The 22,317-nt window shown below is 51.2% G+C and overlaps 1 protein-coding gene and 1 non-coding gene across 9 annotated transcripts; both read right to left on the bottom strand.

The window, feature by feature from the left end:
- Positions 1-45: 45 nt before the first annotated feature.
- Tnpo2 (transportin 2) lies at positions 46-21,020 on the bottom strand. Of its 8 annotated transcripts, none has more exons than XM_028862248.2 (25): positions 20,883-21,020; positions 19,380-19,534; positions 17,552-17,627; positions 17,314-17,463; positions 13,347-13,453; positions 13,130-13,263; positions 12,963-13,044; positions 12,763-12,885; positions 12,547-12,665; positions 10,521-10,581; positions 10,254-10,419; positions 9,961-10,113; positions 7,485-7,710; positions 7,129-7,300; positions 6,638-6,724; positions 6,457-6,564; positions 6,216-6,374; positions 4,068-4,155; positions 3,769-3,867; positions 3,211-3,306; positions 2,838-2,943; positions 2,551-2,650; positions 2,397-2,471; positions 2,184-2,311; positions 46-2,105 (listed from the first exon to the last, which is right to left on the bottom strand). In XM_028862248.2, exons 2-24 carry the CDS (start codon positions 19,476-19,478, stop codon positions 2,204-2,206), a joined length of 2,694 nt encoding a protein of 897 aa, XP_028718081.1. In that variant the 5' UTR covers positions 19,479-19,534; positions 20,883-21,020; the 3' UTR covers positions 46-2,105; positions 2,184-2,203. The 8 variants fall into 8 exon arrangements, with proteins under 8 accessions (XP_028718081.1, XP_028718084.1, XP_028718082.1 ...); XM_028862251.2 differs by having other exon boundaries at positions 2,838-2,913; XM_028862249.2 differs by having other exon boundaries at positions 19,380-19,491.
- Positions 7,377-7,446, bottom strand: LOC114687655. Its single transcript, XR_003733694.1, has one exon. It is a non-coding gene; the product is annotated as a small nucleolar RNA SNORD41 (small nucleolar RNA).
- Positions 21,021-22,317: the final 1,297 nt, after the last annotated feature.

Genomic DNA, 22,317 nt, shown 5'->3' with positions numbered 1-22,317 from the left:
CCACTCTACCACCAAAACCAAGGACTAGGAAACCAGACACCAAGGGTTTCACAAGAAACTGACCTTTACTCAACAAAGTTCTACACAAGTGGAATCTCACGCCACCTAGGCGCCAGTCCCCAGCACAGCACAGGAACAGATGGAGAGACCTGGGAGCCCACAGGGTAATGGTAATGAAAGACTCAGGGAAATGGGGGTAGGGCAGGGGGGTGGGGGGGCTGCAGATCAAGGTCAGTCTGTGTCCACAGCCCTGGGCAAAAAAGGTTAAGAAACTGAAACTTATTGTGCAAAAACCAACTAAAAAATAAATTAAAGAATTAAATAATTTCTTTTAAAAAATAATAAAATAAAAAAAGGGAAAATACAAGAATTGGGCTCCCCTTTCCTGAAGTTAGTTGGAACCCCCACCTTGGGCAGAGGGAGTCACAACTCCATCAGTCAGTCAATCCATCAATACACCCCAAGACCCAGCAGAGGATGCTCCAAAGAAGTGGAATTACCAGAAAGCTAATGGTATTTTTTCTTTAAAAAAAAGTTTTTTTCCCTACAAATGGCTTCCAGAGACCTGCTCAAGTTTGAGGCTGGAGGGGATGGGGACCACTAGCTGAGTTATGGAATGTGCACTAAGTGTCCCTGGGAATAGAGGTAGGGCCTGACCCTACTTGAGAGAAGACACATGGCCTGGATGGGATAAGGTCCAGGTCCTCAGAGGGATGATGGAGCAGGCCTTAAGATGCAGAACTCCAGTCAAAGCCCAAAATATCATGGGCTCCCAAAGAAGTAGGAAGCAAGAAAGGGGATGGAGGAAAATCGTTCAGGGATCTTGCAAGGCTGATTTCCACAGCCGATTTGAAAATAATCACACACACACACACCCTCCTCTCAGAAAGCCCCTCCCATTTTGATGGCATCCCCCCACCAATTTCTTCAAGGATTTTTAGAGTCAGTGTACTAATCTGGTGGGGGGCGGGGGAGGGGTGTCTGAGTCCAGTGGACACGGTGATGAACATTAAGTCCCAAAAGGGACAAAATTTGAGGCCCTGGTATACTCTGCGCCCCCTAGCCTTCAAATCTTGCTGGACCCAGTAAACCTTTGTCCTTTGTCCTCACCAATCACATGCTATTGCTCTAGCTCTTGAGAAGGGAGTTCTCAGGAGCAGAGAGCTGGACTATCCTTGAAGCTGTTTCAATAGAGATCCAGGAAATCATGCTGGCAGCTCTGGTTGCCCTTAGCTCTCTAAGGAAAATTAGTCCCAGGCCTGTGCCTTTAAATACCTCTGGAGCACAGGGAAAGGGTCTAGGGTAGCCTCCAGCCAGTCCCCGCTGCTCCAATGGTCCCCACCCTACTGCTGGCTGGGATGTGACAAAGATGGGGACACTAGATGCGGCTGCCATGAAGCTGGCAGGAAGTGTATGGAGCAGGTCCAAAGTGTGCAAGTGCGGGGCAGCCCCAAAATGACCGCCCTCCTCCCTGGCCCTGGGGGCCCAGCTGAGGTCCCCCAAACCTCCCAGCCCTCCCAATCACCGCCAATTCCGGCAAAACAGCGGAAGCTTCTTATACTCTAGATGCAAGGTACACAGAAGGCCATAGGCATAATTTGGGAGTTCACTAATTCTACTGTCTCCATGCAGTCGAGGAACTGGTGGGGCGGCTGGCCCAGCCTAGCTGGCTGTGGTGCCCGCACATGCGTGTCCACATGTGTACATGTGAGTGTATGCTTCTCTACAAGGAACCCCCCTCCCCACCTGTAATCCCCTTGCCTTATCTGACACCGGATTCGGTAGGCCTTAGGATTCCTCCCTCCCACATGGCTGGCCCAGATGGGCTGCCTGAGATGACCCAAATTAGAGCCCGGAGGGCTCTTCCCGCCACGAAGTCCCACCCCCCTCCCTATCTGTAGGATGAGCATGGAGTCCCCACCCACCTGCCCACTCGTCAGGCCCGGCGGGGCAAGTGGACCAACAGATGGACAGATGCACGGACTAGGTAGCATCTGGATTTAGGTCCCACTCACTCCTCCCTAACCCCCCTGGACCAGGGCACAGTGACTTCTGGAAGCAGCACATTCCCCAGCACACCCTCCAACGATGACGCAGACAGAAACCTGCAGGGGAGAGGGGGGGGGGAGTCAGGGCCTGCGTCCTCTTCACTGACAGGCCTGAGACCCGGAAGCCCTGCTCACCTGGTGGTCTCCACGTTCACCTAGACCCCGTAGAAGGCCGCCAGCCTCTCCTTGAGCAGCGGTGGGAACTGCTCGGAGAACTGCTGCCAGTTCTCCTCCCCGACCTGGTCTTTGAAGCCGTGGAGGATCTGCAGTGAGGCAGGGGGACAATGGGCTGGGGCAAGCCTGTGGCATCCACTCCCCAGGACCCCATGGGACCAGCCAGAGCCTCACCTTATAAAACATGTCTCGAAGGTCATCCTTCGGGCTCACCCAGGAGGCTACAGCATCGCAGAAGAAAATAAAGTCCTGAAACATGATGGATCCCGTGTGAGGGGTCACCCAAGCCAGCCCCCCCGCCCTGCCCTCTGAGCCCCACTGCCCGGACCTGCACAACACCCCCAGGATTGACACCGATCATCATGCAGATGCCTCGGAAGGCAGAATCCTTCTCCTCGTTGTCCCGGATGTTCCTAAGGGACGTGCACCTGGCCATGGAGGAGGGCAGCAGGTCAGTGGGTGCACTTGGGGCTGGACAAGCACAGATGAAGGATGGACAGAGGGAAGGGAGGGTGTCCGTGGGTAGAGGTCTCCCACATGCATCCATGGGGGTGGCGCTGGGGAGCACAGCTGTCCTGCCCACCCCCAGCAGGCCCCACCCAGGCAGGCACACACCAAGGCCGGATGAACTGCTGCAGCATGGGTGCCACCTCCTGTGGGCACACGTAGCCCAGGCGGCCGATGGTGATGGCTGGAATGGCAGAGGGACTCGTCAGGCGACCTGCAACCCCGAGTGGCCCCGGGACGGTACGTGGCGGGGCCTCTGACAGGAGGCACCGAGCCCCGCCCCACAGGCCCCAACTGAACGACCCTGTGGCTAGCCTGGGCCTTTGAGTTTGGCCCATCCTGGTGTCCTCCCTGCCCAGCCTGGATCTCTTCCCACATATTCTAAAGCCAGGACTCTTTTGTGGGCTCCTCCCAGAATCCCATTTCAAGTACTGACACCCTTCCTGGAACTTTCCCCTCTCAGGCTAGGCCTGGCACTCACCTGTGTTTTCCAGTAGTGTCTTGGGTGTGTTGGGCCTGTTAATGATCTCCACCAGATTGTTGAGGACCATCTGCACATAGGGTTGCATCTCTGCCCCTAGGGACCAGCCATTCAGAGCCCTGCATGGCCCACTCCACCCACAAAGGCCAGCTGGGTATGGCCGACTTCAGTCCATGTCCCCAGTTCCATGCAGACGGGTGCACCACAAAGCCTGAGTAAACAAAGAGCCTCCTCGGGATGCTCCCAGTGAAGTCCACAGACACAACAGACCCACCCAAAGGACTCTCTCGAGTCACTACCCACAAGGTGAGGAGGCCAAAATCACCCAACTGATCCCACTGGGCCTTTCAGGAAGACAATTACATGAGATGGTCCAGTAGAAACAGACTATCTACTCCACCTTTTAGTTATTTGATTTCACCTGTCAGGGAAATCAAAGCATGTTCTTGTCCCTGGCCAATCAGAGGCATTCCCTTAGGATCCTTTGAGAATCAAGCTCTGGCCTCGGAATAGAAACAGACCAATGAAAAGGTAGTATGCCACTTTCAGGACACTCACCCATCTGCATGCAGATCTCCCCAATGGCCCAGGTGGCATTGTTACAGACAGAGATGAACTCCGGGTTCAGGTTGGTGCCCAGGATAGGCATGAACTCAGCTAATGGAAAGAGAAGAAGAGCAGAAAAAGAAAAGACTGAGCAGAAAGACCATTAAGGCCACGCTCCCAGAACTGGCTGGGCAGCCCATCAGACAGTACAAATACATCCCAGTCCAGTCATGGACCTCCCAGGGCATGCCTCCATCTCTGGAAGCCAGCCAGTGCAGGAGCCACAGGATAGGGCAAAGGGGGTAGCCTACCGATACAGGGCTTGACGTGGATAAAGCAGGCTTTGGTAAGGTCTCCCAGAAGGGCGAAGGAGCTCTGCCGGACCTCAGGCATGGAATCCTGGAGTTGGGAGAGGTGGCAAAATGACAGGGCTCCCACTCCTTCCATCCAAGCCAGCTGAGGCGGCACAGTCCCTAGAGCACATCCCCACCACGGAACAGGCTGAGGGGCAGGGCTGTCCCTGACTGTTAGCCGCCCCCCACCCTACCAGAGCCTGTCGCCAGGACCTTACTTACAGTGCTCCAGAACCCTGGTCCACCCCAGCCCCCAACCACAAAGTAAGAGTTGTATATTTAATATAACACTCCTAAGTTTGCTCTGACAGGGTCTACTGCACAAACCAGGCTAACTTCTGTCTGTGGTGCAAGTGTGCACGCGCATGGGGTCATTGTCCTCACTTGCCACCCAACTTTATTTTCAAGGCATAATTTCTTTCTAAACCTAAGCTCACTAAAACTCAGCTAGACAACCTGGCCAGAGAACCCCAGGGATCCTGTCTCTATTTTCCCAATGCCGGGATCACTCTGGGTAACCGCACTGGTTATTTTTATCTTTAATTATGTGTATATTCTGGGGAAGAGTTGTACAGGTGTCCCTGGAAGGAGTCAGATTCCCCCAGAGCTGGAGTGACAGGCAGTTGTCACTGTCAGCTACCTGATGTGGTGCTGGAACCAAACCTGGGCTCTCTGGAAGAGCAGCACCACATCAGCCCCTGCCCCCTGGCAACGGAGATCAATCGAGGCTCCCGTTCTTGTCCAACAGGCACTCTACTGACGAAGCTGCCTCACTACACAGCTCTGCTCAGCCTGGACCTCAGTGCTGGGATTGAAGGCGTGTGCCCAAACTTTATTTTTGAGATCAACCTGTACTACGTTTCCTGACAAGAATTGTATTTATGTGTAAACAGTGTGAGTGGATACCCGTGCACGGGAGGACAGGCAAAAACCAGGTGTCAGTATTTTAGTGGTGGAGGTTGCCAGAGCCTGACACAATGGAGGCAAAAGCTCTCCCACTGACTATCCCAATCTCCCACTTTGTCTTTGGAGACAGCATCTCTCATTGGCCTGGAGCTCTCTAACTGGAATACAGAGTGGCTAAGCAGCAAGCCCCAGGAATCTGACTCTATCTGTCTTCCCACAGACACAACTGTTTAAAAAACAAAACAAAACAAAACACAAAAACCAGTTTGTAGAGCTCATCATGTTTACAAGGTATGTTCCCAGCCTTAGAATTTGTATTTATTCAACCTTTATGTGTATGTATGAGTAGGTACAAGTGCCATGACAGACATGTGCAAGTCAGAGGTCAGCTTGTAGGAACTGGCTCACTCTTTCATTCATGTGGGTCCGGGGGTTCTCTGGTCAGGTTGTCACAGACTTGGTAGTAGGCATTCCTACCTGTTGAGCTATCTCAACAGCACAGAATGATTATTTGATTTTGGAGATAAGGTTTCACTATTTAGCCCTGACTGGCCTAAAATTCAGAGACCCACAAAGCTCTGATTCCTGAGTGCTGAGTTTAAAGTCATGGAATAGTCATGTAATGACCAGTCTTAAAAAAACAAAAACAGCCGGGCGGTGGTGGCGCACGCCTTTAATCCCAGCACTCGGGAGGCAGAGACAGGCGGATCTCTGTGAGTTCGAGGCCAGCCTGGGCTACAAGTGAGTCCTAGGAAAGTTGCAAAGCTACATAGAGAAACCCTGTCTCAAAAAACGCAAAAAAAAAAAAAAAAAACATGTATTTATTTCATCTGAAGTGTATGATTAGTTTTGCCTGCATGTACATCTGTGCACCATGTGTGTGCTTGGTGTCCACACAGACTAGAATGTCCTGGAGCTGGAGTTATGGATGGTTGTGACCCTGTGGGTGCTACCCTGTGGGTGCTAGGAACCAAACCCAGGTCCTTGGCAAAGGCAACAAGGGCTTTTAACTGTGGAGCCATCTCTCTGGTCCATGAAATTTTACCGTTTAAGGGCTCCTTTTCTTTGACATTCCCTGGGTATAATCAGGGTCCTGACTACCCCAGGTCAACTATAGCAGCTTGTACGTAAACAGTTATGGCCTAGAAAAAAGTCTCCTTAGCCTGTTTAGGTGTGGCCTGACTTGGTGTATGCACTCACCTGCATACACTGGAAGAGCAATGTCATGATGTTACTTCGGGCTACCAGCTGTTCCACATGGCCACCCAGGCCCTCAGCCAAGCCACTAAGTAGGTCCAGTGCAACGATCATGAAGTCCTTGTCAGGGGCCTCGTATTGTTCAGGGTGTTGTGTGTACATCTGGATACAAAGGGGGCAGGTAAGATGGATAGGCTAGGGCCTGGGCAGCAGAGCAAGGGTGCAGGGGGCCCAGGGTGCTCACCATGGCCTGGGCCAGCGTCTTCTGCACCAGGGTAACACAGCGCTGGTAGACAGGCTCACAGTAGGGCAGGAAGCCACTCTGCAGGGCAGTGGCCACAGATGACAGACACTGGCAGAGGAAAGGCAAAGGGTGAGCTCTGGCCAGGTGGAAGGACTCTGAGGGAGGACCTAAGCCCACTCACCTCCAGCAGGGGGAAGAGGTCCTTGTCTTCATCCTTGAGCTCATTCCACTTCTGGATCAGTGGAGGCATCAGCTTTTGAATGTATTCCTGGAAAAGGAGTGGGAGGTGGGCTTCCTAGATAGGTGTGGCAGCCGACCTCAGTCAATGCTGTCCCATAAAGGAGGCATCCAAGCTCCTGGCCTTCGATCTCTAAGCCCTTCTGATGCTTCTCATCTGTCTGTCCCTAGTACTTCCTTCCCTTCCTCCCCCTCCCAGAAACCTGAGCAGGGCCTCCTGCTTCCCACAGCCCTTGCACTCCCGAGCGTAGCACTGACCATGCTGCCTTGAGCTGTCCGTCTTCCGCACTAGACTAGAGGCAGAGTAAGGGCAGGGCTAACTAAAGTGCTTCAGCCTGCCTGTCCAGGCTGTGGTCATGTCCTGGCATGTGACACAGGGCAAAAACCAGATGCCGAGGGACACAAGGATAAGGCAGAGGGTCTCTAGGGTCTCACCGGCTGATTAAGGTGGTGGCCCACAGAGTCGGCCAGGGTGCCAATGGCGTCATAGAGGATGAGCAGGTTCTTGTGCTGGTATTTGCCAAAGGCAAAAACGAGAGTGTCAAGGATATAGCTGAGGTAGGGGACCAGCTCCGTGCATGCCTCCTCCTCCAAGGTAGCGAAGGCACTGGTGAATGAAGACAGGAGGAAAGCTTAATGACTCACAGATGGAGCTGACCACAGGCAGCTGGGGAGGATGTACATGGGATCAGCCAGTACGAATACGACAGAAATCAGTGTCTTGTCAGCAGTCACAGGCATCATCACTTCCCAGGGTGAGAGGCCACTGTAGGGACGGGGTAAAGGCTCACCTGCAGGCTGCCTCCTGCACCCTCTTGTTGCCATCCAGGATACGCTTGAGCAGCTCTGTCATCAGAGGCTTGAGGTGCATGTCAGGTGGTTGGCTGACTACCCAGTGGGCATAGCGGCTCAGCGTCCAGCAGGCAATGGAGCGCACCAGGGCCTTCTTGTCTGACAGGCACTGGATGAGGTGTGGGATCAGCTCAGGTAGATAGGGCACCATTCCCTGCATGCAGCCTGCAGCAACCCAGAGACAGGAGGGCTTAGAGAGAAGGCGGGGCTCAGGCACATCCAACCCAACATGATAGGTGGAAAAACTGAGGCTTGGAGGCATTAAAGAGCCCATGAAAGACAGGAGCTAGAGGAGACACAGCGGATACAATGGAGCTAGAGGTGGTTCAATTTCTGGCTGGGCGGTAGCTCAAACCTATAATGCCACCACTTAGAACAAGGCAGGAGGCAAGCCACAGTTCAAGGCTAGCATATCACAGAAAAAGCACCCCCCCACACAACCTTCCAAATAACACAGGACAAATGAAAACGTGCAGGGTGATTTAGATGGATAGGAAGCGCTTCTCAACCTGAAACCTGAGGGTTTTGTGTTTTTCTTACCGCCCCCCTCGCTTATTATTTTTGTGTAAGGAGTGTGTGGATGTGCAGGAACCCACGGAAGTCATAAGAGTGTAACTCCAAAAACTGGAGTTACAGAAAATTGTGAGGGGCTAGGTGGGTGCTAGGAATGAAACTCAGATCATTTGGAAGAGTATCAAGCACTCTTAACCGCTGAACCCTCATTTTTTTTTTATCTTTATCATTATTGTTTAATTAATTATTTACAGAGGTTTTGTTTTGCAAAACAAATGCCTGTAATCCCAGCACTGGGGAGGCAGAGGCAGGTGGATCTCTGTGAGCTCAAGGCCAGCCTGGTCTACAGATCGAGTTCCAGGACAGCCAGCGCTAAAAAGAGAAACCCTCTCTAAAAAACAAAAAAAAAAAAAAAAATTAAAAAAAAAAAAAATTTGGGGCCTCATGCACATTGGCAGCCCCCCTCCACCGCCCTTTTTTTGCCCTGACCTTTCTGGAACTTGATGTGTAGACCAGCTGGCCTTAACTCAGACATCTGCCTATCTCTAAGAACTGGGATTAAAGGCCTTTGGACACACCTCTTTATCACCTTGGGATCAACTTTCTAGCTCTCTCACTGGTCTTCTGAACACAGTACCCCTAACAGGACTGTCTCAACATATGCAGAGGTGCTAAGGTGATACTCCCTGAACTCTGGAAGTTTAGGCAGGATGGCCACATGTTCAAGACTTGTGTGGCATGTATAAGAGGTTGTGCTTCAGCCAGGTGTGGTTATACACACCTGTAATCCTGGCACTAGGAAGTCTGCGGCAGGATATCACAGTGTAACAAGACGCTATCTCAAAAACCAAAAAATAACCATGCACATATGTTGCATAGTATCTGAGGTGTCATAGTCACCTAGGAAGTAGGTCATGAAACCATTTCTGGATGGAACCCTGGGCCTTCTGAAATCCATACAAGTGTTGTACTGATAGACTGTATCCTACTCCAAAGCCCAGGCCTCACTCACAGGTATAGAAAGCTCTCCAGACTGAAAGCTCTTAGAGTTTAGGTGACAGAGTTTAGGTGACAATTCTGGGTGATGAGATGGTCACATTTGGCCAAAAATGGCCACAGTTCATAGCCTATGTCTTGTGGAGGAAAAGCCCAAAAGCTACGCCAGCTTCAGCCACACTGTGGGTTGTTTTGGGGGTCCCCTAGCTCGCCTGAACTCGCACTTGAAGCAGCCCTCCTCCAGTTACATAACTCCAGGTGTACACACCACTGTGCTCTTTACACCATGTTAAATTTAAAGGAACTCCAAATCCAGACACTTCTTAATTCTGGTGGGCAGCCGAACAGCAAGAATGTACAGCAGGGCATGAGGGAAGTGGTGTCAGCCTGGAGCTCAGTTTGCCCATGTCTGAGGCCTGGGCTTGGCCCTGGCTATGTGGATGGAATTCCCCAAGGACACGGGGTACCCAGTGGGATGGGTAGTGAGGAAGGACCTGAAGTGGGCACTACACCTGCTGTCCTATGCTTGAACCATCAGAGTCACCTGCTTGTGAGGACCAGGAAGAGGGCTGGTGAGCTGAGAATTTGCTGGCAACGGCAGGTAGGGGTGTGTCTCTCTCTCGGGCAAGGGGAAGACAGATAACAGAGCTCTTTGGAAAGAATGAGGAAACCAGGCAGGGTGGCACACGCCTTTAATCCCAGAAGAGTTAGAAGCAGGCGGATCTCTGGGAGTTGGAGGGCCAGATAGGTCCACACTCAGAGAAACATTGTGCTAAAAACCAATAACTAAATAAAATTTGAGAAAGTCAAGGACGAGGAGCCCTGGCCTGTGTTGTGGTGCTGCGTTCCTCACTGGCACTGCCCAGGTCAGCCCAGATAGACGCTGATCAAACGTTGCAGACTCACCCTCGGCAATGGCACCCAGCACCAGGATCCCTGACTCCTTGACCACCCACTCGGGGTGGAACAGGAGGCCCTTGAGCAGGGGCAGGAGGTGGGGCAGCAGCTCCTCCCGGAAGACGTTAGCAAGGACATCCAGCGCGGCTGCTGAGCACTTCCCTGAAGGGGGACAATGGGACTCAGGCTCAGAGAGGCCTGGGGGCAGGTATTCAGCCATAGGACCAAATGTCACCAATTCTTCACAAACTGCTCGGCACCAGCTTCTCACCCTCTCCCTGCAGAGGTGGCCTACAACCTACTCAGATTCCAGTCGGACAAAGCATCGTCATCATCATCATCCTCTGCATCCTCAGAGCCATCAGGCCGCTCAGCCTCGTGCGGCAGTGTCACTGTGCGTGACTTGTGGAAGCGTGGCTTGATGTCCTGCTCGCTGTCAGGTACTGCCTCGTCCTCCTCCACATCCCCCTAGGGACCAGCCAGGAAGACTTCTCAGCACTGCCTGGAGACTCCAACCCAACACCCATGGTCTTGGCCACCCATAGCCAACTGTGGATACCCCAGCTGACCTTAAGCAGGATAATGTCAATTTCAGAGTACTTCATTCCATTCACGAGGATTGGGATCAACCTGTGGGGAGAGAGACTGTTGGGAAGAATGTAGAGACTCTAGCTGAGGTGCCCATCCTGAAGAGGAAGCAGGCGTGGGCAGGAATGCTGAGCAAGGGACAGACTCTGCTCAACATACCCATCTTCTGTGTCCTGTATCTGCTCATCCCCTTCAGAGAACTAACAACATATTTCCAGCCACTATGATTAAGAGACGTAATCTTTCCCCTGACTCCTTTTCAAACAGGATCTATGTAGCCACTGGGACTAGAAATAGCTCAGTAGTTAAGATCATCAGTTGTGCTAACTCCAGCCCCAGGAATCAACCATTCTGGCCTCTGTGGGCACTGTATACACAGAGGCACAGACACACGCGCAGGCAGAACACCGATACACATTTAAAAAAGGGACATCATGAACTTTTTGCCTCAACCTCCAAACACTGTGACTACAAGTGTTTACAGCCACATCCAGCTGTTCTATCACTGTTAGTGTTAAGTACCACCAAATAGCTCTTGACCAAACCCAATAAATGCCAGAACCCTTGAAAATGCTGTACCACAGCATTACAAAAAGCACAAACATCTGACCCAACATCCAGGCATTGCTGAGATGAAGTTGCTGGGCCCTCGACAGGGAACGAGCAGGAAAGGCAGTTACACATTGGAGTACTATAACCTTCGTCACAAAACTGACTCATCATCCAGCCCCCTCAACAAGAGTGTCTCAATCCTCCTCAAAGTTCTCCGTCCCTCCAGCCACACCTCCTACTTGTTATCAGTAACTCGAGACAGGCAAGTCATTCAGACAGATCAAGAAAAGGGCTCCAAGCAACATCTTTAAACAGTGTAACAAGTGGTCGGAACAAGAAAGAGAAGCATCAAACCAGATAGCAATTCTGCCAGCTCTTTCCTTCTCTCTTCCTTTTAACTGTCTCTAGATTTTGAAACCAAATACTGAACTGAAATAATCTAGAGTTAAAATTTCAGTGATCTGCAATTTACTGCATTGTGGAAGATTATTTTTATCTTAAAAAGACATTTTTGTTTAATATATATATATATATTTTTTTTTTTAAACATTTCACTAGTGATTGAATTCTACTTTTGCCATCTGCATTCACTTGAATGTTTCATGACAGGTAAATATTATAAATGTGTATCTTGATTTCGCATGTGAAGAGAAATGTACAGGGAAAATTAAATTATTTTGACACATAAATAAAGAAAGGAAAGGAAGGAAAGGAAACGGGCTCCCAACAGCCCTGACACAGCACTTAGAGTCTGAGGGAGTCAGAACCTGAGTCCCGGGCCCACTTGTCTCAAAAACCCGACAAGGTTCCTCGGTTTTACTAATTAAAGCATCGCTCAAGCCTCTGAACTCCCAAACTCCAGAGCCTGCCAGGTGGTAGTGGTGCACGCCTTTAATCCCAGCAGAGGCAGGGGGATCTTTTGAGTCCAAGGCCAGCCTGGTCTACAGAGCGAGTTCCAGGACAGCCAGGGCTGCTAACACAGAGAACCCTGTCTCGAAAAACAACAACAACAAAAAGAATGCCAATGCCACAGCACTACCTATGCAGGAAGGTCATGCCTGAAGGGAAGTCAGGACAGAGGAAGTGGCACCTGTCCTGAGCACCTGGGCCTCGATTTGCTGAAAGATTGTTTTCTCATCTTTTTGCCTAGTTAGTAGCTTTGTTTTGGTTTTTTTGTTTTTTTGTTATATAACCCGGACTACTGGCCTAGAACTCACTATGTAGCCCAGCCCAGCCTCAAAACTCTGTGACAATCCCCCATCGGAGCCTCCCAAGTGATGGGTATGAGGCACCACACTTAGTGTCTGTCACCTAATGTTTGAAGCCATTAAAATTTACAATCCCATAAAAACCGACGTACACAGGACTCAAAGTAAACCAACATACACTACATGAGCCACGGTAAGCAAATGCAGTCAGGGGTAGAGGCTGTTGGCATGGGGCTAGAGCACTCACTGGACCAGATGGGAGGCCAGAACTTCCTTGCAGATGGGCTGCTCGGCCAGCGTCAGCCAGAACTCACAGGCCTCCAGAGCCACATTCTCGTCATGGTCTTGGGTCCTCTGCAGCATGTACTGGGGTAATGGGGAGAGGCTGAGACCCAGCCCAACTAAGAGGGATCCCCCAACCCCCTCCTGCCACCCATCTGCCCTTGGTGTTGGCCATGCACACCTGGATGATGCTGTGCATGTGAGGGATGAGTCTATCAATTCGCACTTCCAAAAGCATCACTAGAGCGCGGCACACGTTCTTCCTCACCTCAGGGTCATCATCCACAGCCAAGGCAAACAGGTGCTGTGAGAAAGAAAGCACAAGGTCAGCTGCCTGAGGGCCCTCGGCCTATCCCTATCCACCCAAGCCTAGTGACCCACCTCGATGAAGGTATCGATGTTGTCCATCAGTGCCTGGGCCCGGTCCATGATGAACTGGTTCACACAGGCAATGGCATGGGACCTGGTAGTCAGTGAAGGCACGGATCACTTCTGAACTGCACCTGCCTACCAGCTCTAAGACCCTGTGCCCGGGGAACTTCACATACCGGATCTTGGGGCTGCAGTGCTTGAAAAACTGCAGGAACTTAGGGATCATGATGTTCAGGGGCCTGTTGAGAGCATCACTATCCAAAAGCTCAGAAGAGTCTTCACAGATCTTCTGCAGGGCTCCAAAGGCTCCCTGAGCAGAGGCAGAGAGAGCTGTTGAGTCCTACTCCAAAATCCAGCCCTGCGTGGGCCAGACCATGGCCTGCTGTCACCCACCTCACAGGTGTTATAGTCCTCCGAGTTCAGCAGGTTGCACAGCTGGGGCAGCAGCTCGGGCCACATCTGCAGCTCACCCTTGGAAGCGATGGTGGTGATGAGAATGCCTGGAGCAGCCAGGGAGAGGAGGCTGCTCAGGCTGGGCAAGGGCCTAGTGGTCCCTCCAACCTCCCCTCCAAGGAACAGGCTCACTGGCTCCCTTCTCTCCCTTTGGGGTGCTGGGGATGAAACCCAAGCCACATGAGTGCCGAGTAAGCACCCTACTGTAGACTGACAGGCCCTCTTGGGCAGCACGAGGTGACTCAGCACACATGCTTGGAGCTCACTATGACAGCCCCAAAACACCACTCTTAGAACTGGAGGGAAGGTGGAAGGTGAAGATGCATAAGCCAAAGATCTGGGTAGCCGGCCACAAGCCAAGGGCTGAGAGTACATTGTCTTCCAATTATTTTTATTTCATACTTCCGAGGATTGAACCCAGGGCAAGCATTTTTGCTATTGAGCTAAATACCCAACCAGCTTTTTATTTTAACCTTCTGAGTTAAGGTCACAAGTTGCCAAGGCAAGACCTAAAATTGCAGGTCCTCTTGCCTCCACTTCCTGAGTAACTGGTTACAGGCCTGTGCCACCAGGCCCAGCTAGAGAGGAGCAATTTTAAAATGGTGGTCAGGGACCATCTTGACGTGTGTGCAAAGACCTGAGGGAAGTTAAAACAGATGAAGAGGAGGCGGCCTTCAGTCACCTGGGGCAAAGATGTCTTGGCTAGAGTACGGCGGGCCTGGTGTAGTAACAGAACAAAGACCAGAATCGGGGGAGAGAGGTTGTGGGCAGGAAGGGGGGGTCAAGTAGTCACATCATGAAAGCTCTTATCTCAAAAGACAGCCTTACTGACTAGTAGAAATCCATGGATTGGGACTGGGGAGACGGTTCAGTGGGTAAAAGTGCTTGCTGGGCAGGTACGAAGGACGTGAATTCAGTTCCCAGCACCCAGGTAAAAAGCCAGGTGTGGCGGCATGAACCTGTTATCCCAGAAGTAATCAGTTGAGACAGCAGGGTCTCTGGGGCTTGCTGGCTACCAGCCTAGCTCCAGATTCTTTTGAGTAAAAGAACAGAATAGCTGATGCCCTCCTCTGGCCCGTCTATGTGGACAGGTGTGCACACCTGTCCACATGCTCATGAGCATGCACACACACACATAGAGCAACAGAGAACACTTGTTTAAGGAAACAAAATATTGATGTTGAACTAATGTTCACATTACAATAAACTGACTTAGAATAATGAAATCCACAGGTATTAAGCAAAAGGCTTCACCTGAGGCCTGAGGGCAATGGAGCTGCCAGGCAGGGTTGGATATGGTGGCCAATGCACACACCACTCATCAACACAAGATGGCAGTGTTTCACAAGGGCAGAAGCTGCCACTGCCCACTCTCAAATGATGCCAATCCTAAAAATTTTTTTTTAAGATTTATTTATTTATCATGTATAGTGTTATGCCTGCATGTATGTCTGCACGCCAGAAGAGGGCACCAGATCCCTTTATAGATGGTTGTAAGCCACCATGTGGTTGCTGGGAATTGAACTCAGGACCTCTGGAAGAGCAGTCAGTGCTCTTAACCTCTGAGCCTTCTCTCCAGTCCCTCCCCCTTTTCCCCCCAACCCCTAAAATTGAAGTCTCTCTGCCATTCCATAATGGGACAGCCCCCATTCACGGTGTTGGCCACACCACAAAGCCTCTCTTGTACCACATGGATCTCAACTTTTAATGGAAGGCTTTGGTCAGGCACTATAGTAGAGATCTGTAATGCTAGCCCCTAGAAGGCTGAGGCAGAAGATTCCAAGTTTGAAACCCCAGGCTGAGCAGCAAAACCCTGTTTCAAAAAACATACCAGAGCCCTAAAGCTCTTCCAAAGTTTCCTCAAGTACAGATATCCTCAGAGATGCCAAAATCAAGTGTGGCATAGTACTTGCATAGAACCTATGCACATCCTCCTGTAGATAACAGGCACACTATATCAACTGAGTTATGTCCCCAACCTCTCACAGACTTTAAATCACCTCTATGTGACTTAAAATTCCTGTAACAATGTCAATAATACAGTTATAAAAGTACACTGTAGGGCCAGTGAGCTAGCTGTGCATGAAGATGCTTGCCACCAAGCCTGACAAGCTGACTTGGATATTCCTGGGACCCACATGGTAGGGAGAGAACAATTCTTCAAAGTTGTCCTCAGACTTCCACACAGGAATAGTGGCACTATACACCCCACTCTACCTTATAGAAAACTATATTGCTAAGGGAAAAATGACAAGAAACAAAATCTGGACATGTATAGACTTTGCAGGTCTGGAATTCACTATGAAGATCAGGCTTGCCTTGAACTCACAGACCTATCTGCTACTACCTCCAAGTGCTGAAATTAAAGGCATGGGCCATCATACCTAGTCATTTTTATTTACTTTTTTTTTTTTTTTTTTTTTTGAGACAGGATCTCACCTACGGCTGGCCTAGAACTATTTATACCAGGCTGGCCTCAAACTCCCAGTGAGTGCTGAAATTACAGGCATGTGCTACCATACCCAGCCTTTATTTTTTAAGGCTTCCCTTCCTGAGGTGTAAATAAATAGCTGTCTTTTCCTTAAAATACTCTACTAGAAAGGCCAGCAAGCTAGCTTAGTGGTTGAAGGCACTTACTTGCAGCCACCCCTGATGGTCTAAACCCACATATTAGAGAAAAACAACCTCCAAAGCTGTCCTCTAGTCTCTAGGCACAGCACACAAAAAGTAAAAATAAACCAATTTAGTTGACAGATTTCAAGAAAATAATGGTGAGAAAGAGAGAGAGAGAGAGAGCGCTGAGAAAACGACTCAGCAGGTAAAAACACCCACTGTCCAAGCCAGATGACCCAGACTTGCTCCCCAGAACCCACATGACCTAGATGCAGTGGTGTACATCTGTAAATCAGAGCCCACGTGACCTGGATGCAGTGGTATGCATCTGTAAATCAGAGCCCACGTGACCTGGATGCAGTGGTGTGCATCTGTAAATCAGAGCCCACGTGACCTGGATGCAGTGGTGTGCATCTGTAATCAGAGCCCACGTGACCTGGATGCAGTGGTGTACATCTGTAATCAGAGCCCATGTGACCTGGATGCAGTGGTGCACATCTGCAATCCCATCACTTCTACTCTGAGATGGGAGGAGATGGAAGAAAGAACAGGAAGCTATTTTGCCAATAAGCCTGGAATACACTGTGCAGCAAAAACAACAGACCCATCTCAATAATGTGGAAGGTGAGAACTGACTCTCCAATGTTTTTCTCTGTCCTCCAGGCTCAGGTATAGTAGTGTGTGCTCTCCCTCACAGAAAATAACTAAAAATGTTAAAGCACTGCCAGGAAATCACCTATTAATCTTTGTAGAGGAGAATGGCCTGAGTAACTCTTTGTGCTCTGCTGTCATTCCCTCAGGTGTTTCCTCCTGGACTCAGCAAGCAGCCTCCATGAACTCATTCTCACTGAAGTGAAACCATTTGAGGGGTACTCCTCATGACTCCACGTGGACAGAGGAAGCAAGTATTGCAACTGCTGAACCTCAGCCACAGAGTTCGAAACCACATCACAAAATCGTGGACACTGAGTTACTGAGGCACTCAGAAGGCTGAAGCAGAAGGTTGGAAAGTTTGAGGCCAGCTTGGACTACCTTGTCTCAAAAAGAAAAAAGAGGGAAAAAAAAAGACTGACCTGCACTGCCTGGCTTGTTTCCAAGCTGTTACTTGCCAGGCAAGTCCCTTTATCATCTGTGCCTCAGTTTCCTCTCCAGTCAGATGGCAGTAGTGACAGTGCTATCATCACAGAGGGTGCTGGAGCATTCAGTAAGCAACACCCTCAACTCGGTGAACAGCTTCTTGGCCCAGAGCAAGCCCTTAGTGTGTCCTTGCTGACGACCCCCACAGCCCCCTCACCAATGGTGGCTCGGATGAGAGAGGAGGCATCGCCAATGTTGTTGAGACACTCCTGTTTGATGAAGTCAGCCACAGGAGGCGGGAAGCTCTGGTAATGCGCCTTCACATTATTCTTGAGGATGAGGCCACTGAGAGAGCGGGTTGGCTCATCTGCAGGAAAAGTGCTAAGGTCAGAGGACTGTGGCAGCGAGTAGAAAAGCAAGATCTGCACGCACAGCTAGAGGGACAGAGAACATACCTTCTGACTTGAGTCTGGTCAAGACGAAGATCAGATAGTTGTTGAAGTCAGGAAACTGGTTGAGTTGTTTAAGTTTCTGCCAAGCTGTTAAGGGACTTGGAAAGCCAGGTGTATTGGGGCACCCCTGTGATCCCAGAACTAGGGAAGCTGAGAGGCAAGATCTTGAATTCCAGGTCAGCATGGACCATATCCCAAGATCTTGGCTCAAGAAAAAAAAAAAAAAAGAACTTGAGAGACAGTAACCTTTCCTAGGCAATATTCTCTCACTGCCACGTTGCTCAAAATGTGAGTGACCAAGGCATTTAGGCAGCCAGCTCCTGGGATGCCACTATCAATCACAACCCCTATAGCACCAAAGGGCCTTTTCAGGAGGACCAGGTTCACACATGGACTAGGGCACATGTCTGAGCTTCCTGCATCACCCCTATGTCCGTATAGAGCAGGAATGGGTTGGAAAAGACTGTCAGCTGCTACTCGTCTCTGACTTTGGCACTCCAATAATGCCTGCTTTTCTCAGTCAGAATGGAAGGCTACCTGGGTGTGGTGCATGCCTATAATCCTAGCACCAGGGAGGCTGAGAAAGGAAGATCACCCTGAGTTCAAGGCCAACCTGAGCTACATATTCAGTTGTTTTTATTCTGTTACAGAGACGCTGACTCAAAAAAGCAGTCCAGGGATACAGCTCAGGGGTAAAACACACGCCTAGCATGTGCAAGGCCATACAGTCTCCGGCCCTGAGGCAGAGAGAGTGAATGGCTGAGACCCAGGGAGCAGTACTGGGATGCAGCTCAATGATAAAGCAAGTGGCCAGCATGCTCCAGGCCCTTATGTTTCATCCTCAGTGCTGCAGGACAAGGTGGGGACTTGCCCTATTTTCAAGTGAGACAGGGTCTACATAAGACCAGGCTGCCCTCAAGCTCTGAGATTCACTTGCCTCTGCCTCTCAAATGCTGTGATTAAAGGTTTTTGCCATTGTGGCCAATTCATTTAAAAATCTTCATGTAAAAATCTGAACTCATTATTCTAATTTCCTTCTCTGTTGGCTGTGATAAAACACTGACCAAGACCAAGGCAAGGGTAAAGGGTTTGCTTTAGCTCCTCATCGAGAGAAGTCCCAGAGCAGAAACCACTGTGCAATGCTGGTCACTGGCTCCTTCCAAGGCTCACATTCAGCTACCTTTCTTATACAGGCCCAGGGCCACCTGCCCTGGGATAACATCCACAATGGGATGGGCAGGGCTGGACCCGCAGGCCTGCCCACATCAATTATCAATCAAGAAACTGCCCCACATTCATTGCCACAGGCCATTCTGAAGGAGGCAAGTCTTCAAGGAAGGTCCCTCTTCATAGGTATATCAAACTGACAACAAAACTAACCAGGATACTTATATACTTACACAAGCAACTAGGAAAAAAAGTGTTCAACCACACTCATGGTGCAACTCCAGCGTCCCTCCCCATCTACCCTCATTCTCACAAGGCAGACTGAACTAAAATCTGAGATGGCTGGGCTTCTCACCCTGGTTCCTAGCTGAGGCTTTGCCAAAGCATTTTCCCTTTCTAAGCCTCCAGGTCCCCTCTGTAAAGAGAGTTAACAGCATTCACTTTAACAGTTACAGGATTAAGTGCTCAGTGAACATCAGGCATTCCCACATTTTCTGCACCTCTGGAAATCGAACCCAGGGACCTAAGCCTTTAATTCTCCGCTCATGTCATGTTCTCTCTTGCAGCAGAGTCTGGGGATCAAGAAGTAGTCCCTCCCTCTCTAGCCTTCAGGAGGTTCAGCCATCAGCCCTGTTCCATCAGCCCCGGAAGGAAGGAAGGATACATCCTGCACAATTCGCTGAGTAGCTGTGTTGGGCGACTGCGAGTCTTTGAGAAGCTGCAAGACCTGCTGCAGGCCCTGCTCGTCTGGCTGCCAGTCCATGGCGCAAGGCGAACTGCAGGGGTAGGAGCCTGGGTCAGCGCTGGGTCGCCGGGGTTCTGTGTGAGACCCAGGTTGAGTCCCCAAGGCAGAGGCGGATGCACGCAGATGCAAGCGCTCTCCGCGGACAAGCGGAGGCCTCGGATCCGCGCCTGTCCCTGTCCAAGTGCAGGGTCCCCGCCAGCTAAGCCATCCTGGGCCACGCAGTCGCGGGCTCGGGGGCGAGAGTCGGGGGAATATAAAAGCGGGCCATCAGGACCGGTGGCGGGGGCTCGACGGATCCACAGCAAGCCTAACGTGGAACCCTCTTCCCAGGGCGGTCCATGCCGCCGCCCCCGGTTACGGGCCCAAGGGCTTCCGCCTCCCTCGAGGACGAGGGCCCCGCCCCAGCGGTCTTCCAGGTGAAGGCTCAGTCCACGAGGATTCCTTCCCCCAAAATCCAGCCTTCAAGCTCCGCTAGATCCTAGCTGCTCCTAGGCTCCGGAGTTCCTCTATGTCCCTAAGCGCCTAGATCCTTCTCATCCCTGCTACCTCCTCTAAACCGGCCTTACAAGCTCGGCAGACGCATATGCCCCCCTTTCTGGTCTGGACGCGGTTCAGTGACTCCCCTTAACCAGGATACAAGCAATGCCCAACAGCTCTCCAATGTCTCTTTGAACGAGAGCCAGTCAAAACCACTCAATCCGCGACCAAAGCCCCCAGAACCTGTGCCCGCTGCCAGCCCCAATCAGGTCTGGCCAAGCCTCTCTCGCTCTCACCCTCCGCCCAAGTCAGCAGTAATTCCTGACTTGGATCCGGATCTCTGGCAGCCCCCCTAATCAAGTTCCCTTAAGCCCCCGACCACTTGGTGTCGGAGACCCCCATCCGTCCAACCCCTGCAGCTTCCCCTCAAGAGTCCCGCACAAACACTCACCCGGAGCGTTACCCTCAACGGATCCCATCGTCGCCTCACAGTCAGACCCAGGAAAGCCCTCTGAGCTTAAGTCTGACGCCCCTCCTATCAGGACCTAACAATCTCCCCCCGCCCAACTTTCAAGGCTGTCTCTCCCAATCAGACCCAACCAAAGCCCGCTGAAACAGATCCACACACACCCGATCCTCGCGACGTCCCCCGACGATTTCCCCCAATCAGGGCCCCTCCAGCCCGACCCCAGCCGCCCCACTGGCCCGCATCTCGTGGCACCCAAACCTGCCCGGGCGCCGAGGCCCCACCCCCTGAGATCGGCTCAGCTCCCCCTCCCCCGCCCGGCCCGTTCTGCCGGCCACGCGAGCTGGCCCAACCCGGTTCCCCGCCTCTCAGCCGGGCGCGACCCCGACGCCTGGGCGGCGCGCGGCGCAGGCCCAGAACCCAGGGAGGTTCGAGCAGAGCTGAAGCCGAGGGGCCCCGGCCGAGCGAGGCCCACCTACCAGGCCCCGGGAGGCAGCGACGGCGCCTAAGTGCTGCAGCTTCTCCAGAGGCTCGCGCGGAAGGAGGGAGCCAAAGGCTGGGAATAAAAAAATAAACGCGGCCGAAATGAATAGCTTCGGCTTCCGTAGGCCGTTCAAACTGGCCTAGCCAAGCCAATCGGAGGGCGCAGCAGTCACACGTGATCTGGCAGCGCGACCCTGGCCATGGTAGGTCACGTGACGGAATAAGTGCTGCCTCTAGGCCTCTCTAGCTGTTAGGTCCTCCCAGCATCTCGTTTTCTTTTTCTTACTGCGGCTTTCTTCTTCCTTTCTTTTTAAATGTGTAGCGGTATTTTACCTGAACCATATGTGTGTAGTGCCGTGGAAACCAGAAGAGGGCATTGGACCCTCCTGGAACTGTAGTTACAGATGGTTGTGAGTCGCCATATGGATGTTGAAATCAAAGCCGGGTCTTCTGCGAGAGTAGCCAGTACTCTTAACCATTGGGCTATCCCTCCAGCCCTCCTGACTGCAGCAAGTGCATGGGTGCTCCCGGTGTGTAAATTGGGCCTAGGAATCCCTCAACCACAGCTAACTTCGCCCTTACTACACTCCCTAAGAATTAGACTGTTCTCAGCTCGGCGTGGCGACTCCTAAGACTGTAACCTCAGGGCTTGGGGAGGGAGAGCGTTAACAGGGAGTAGGGCAACAGTATACCCACTGGTACCAGGAAAGCCTGGGCTACAACCACGAAACCCTTTCATCAAAAACAAACCCCGTCTTGAAAAAAAGAAAATAAATAAATAAAAACAAATTAAAATGGTTGTTTCTCTTCAGCTCCCCTGAACTGCATCCGATCCACACGCGAATAAACAGCAGGACAAGAAGCCGCTTGGGGTGGATTTTATCCCTGAGACACAAACAACTCTCTGCTTTTTGTTATTGTTCAATGCTGTAACACGTTTACATCGAACTGAAAAAACCTACAAGGCTATAACTTTTTAAATTTTATGTGGATGTTTAGCCTGCATGTGTGTCTAGTGGCAGTGAAAGACAAAAGAGTTGGATCTCCTGGAGCTAGAGCTACCAGTTGTTGTGCTGCGCTGGCACTCGAACCCCGGTCCTGTGGAAAAGCAACAAATGCTCTCAACCGCTGAGTCAACTCTCCAACCCCTGGCTATAAGTTTTTAAATAAAATGATCTAGATTCGAACAGGAGACCTAATCCCTTCCCCTACCTGAAGATAAAAGTGAGATGAAGAGCCCTTGCCCAGAGAATTCAGGCAAGGACAGGATTATGAATGCTTCTGCCAACTGAAACCAGTAGAGCACTGTTTTTCCTTTAAAACCGAAAAGCATGGTAGTCTAAAATTGGAGACCTCGGTGCTTTCCTCTAACTTCCTGTCTTCCTCCCCTTAGTCCTGTCGCTGATAAGGGGTGTGCTCTCCTGCCACTCG

Source organism: Peromyscus leucopus, chromosome 5 (genome assembly GCF_004664715.2).
Source record: "Peromyscus leucopus breed LL Stock chromosome 5, UCI_PerLeu_2.1, whole genome shotgun sequence".
Taxonomy (NCBI): Eukaryota; Metazoa; Chordata; class Mammalia; order Rodentia; family Cricetidae; genus Peromyscus; species Peromyscus leucopus.
The sequence above is the reverse complement of the archived record's forward strand: the minus strand, read 5'-3'. Positions and strand labels throughout refer to the sequence as shown.

Bases quoted from the DNA above. Each gene is read 5' to 3' on its own strand.
- Tnpo2 (XM_028862254.2), bottom strand. From the start codon at position 19,478: ATGGACTGGCAGCCAGACGAGCAGGGCCTGCAGCAGGTCTTGCAGCTT. The intron at 10,420-10,520 runs GTCAGCTGGGGT...GCTGGTCCCTAG, and splicing joins TTGACATTATCCTGCTTAAG to GGGGATGTGGAGGAGGACGA. The intron at 2,312-2,396 runs GTGAGGCTCTGG...GCCTCACTGCAG, and splicing joins TTCGAGACATGTTTTATAAG to ATCCTCCACGGCTTCAAAGA.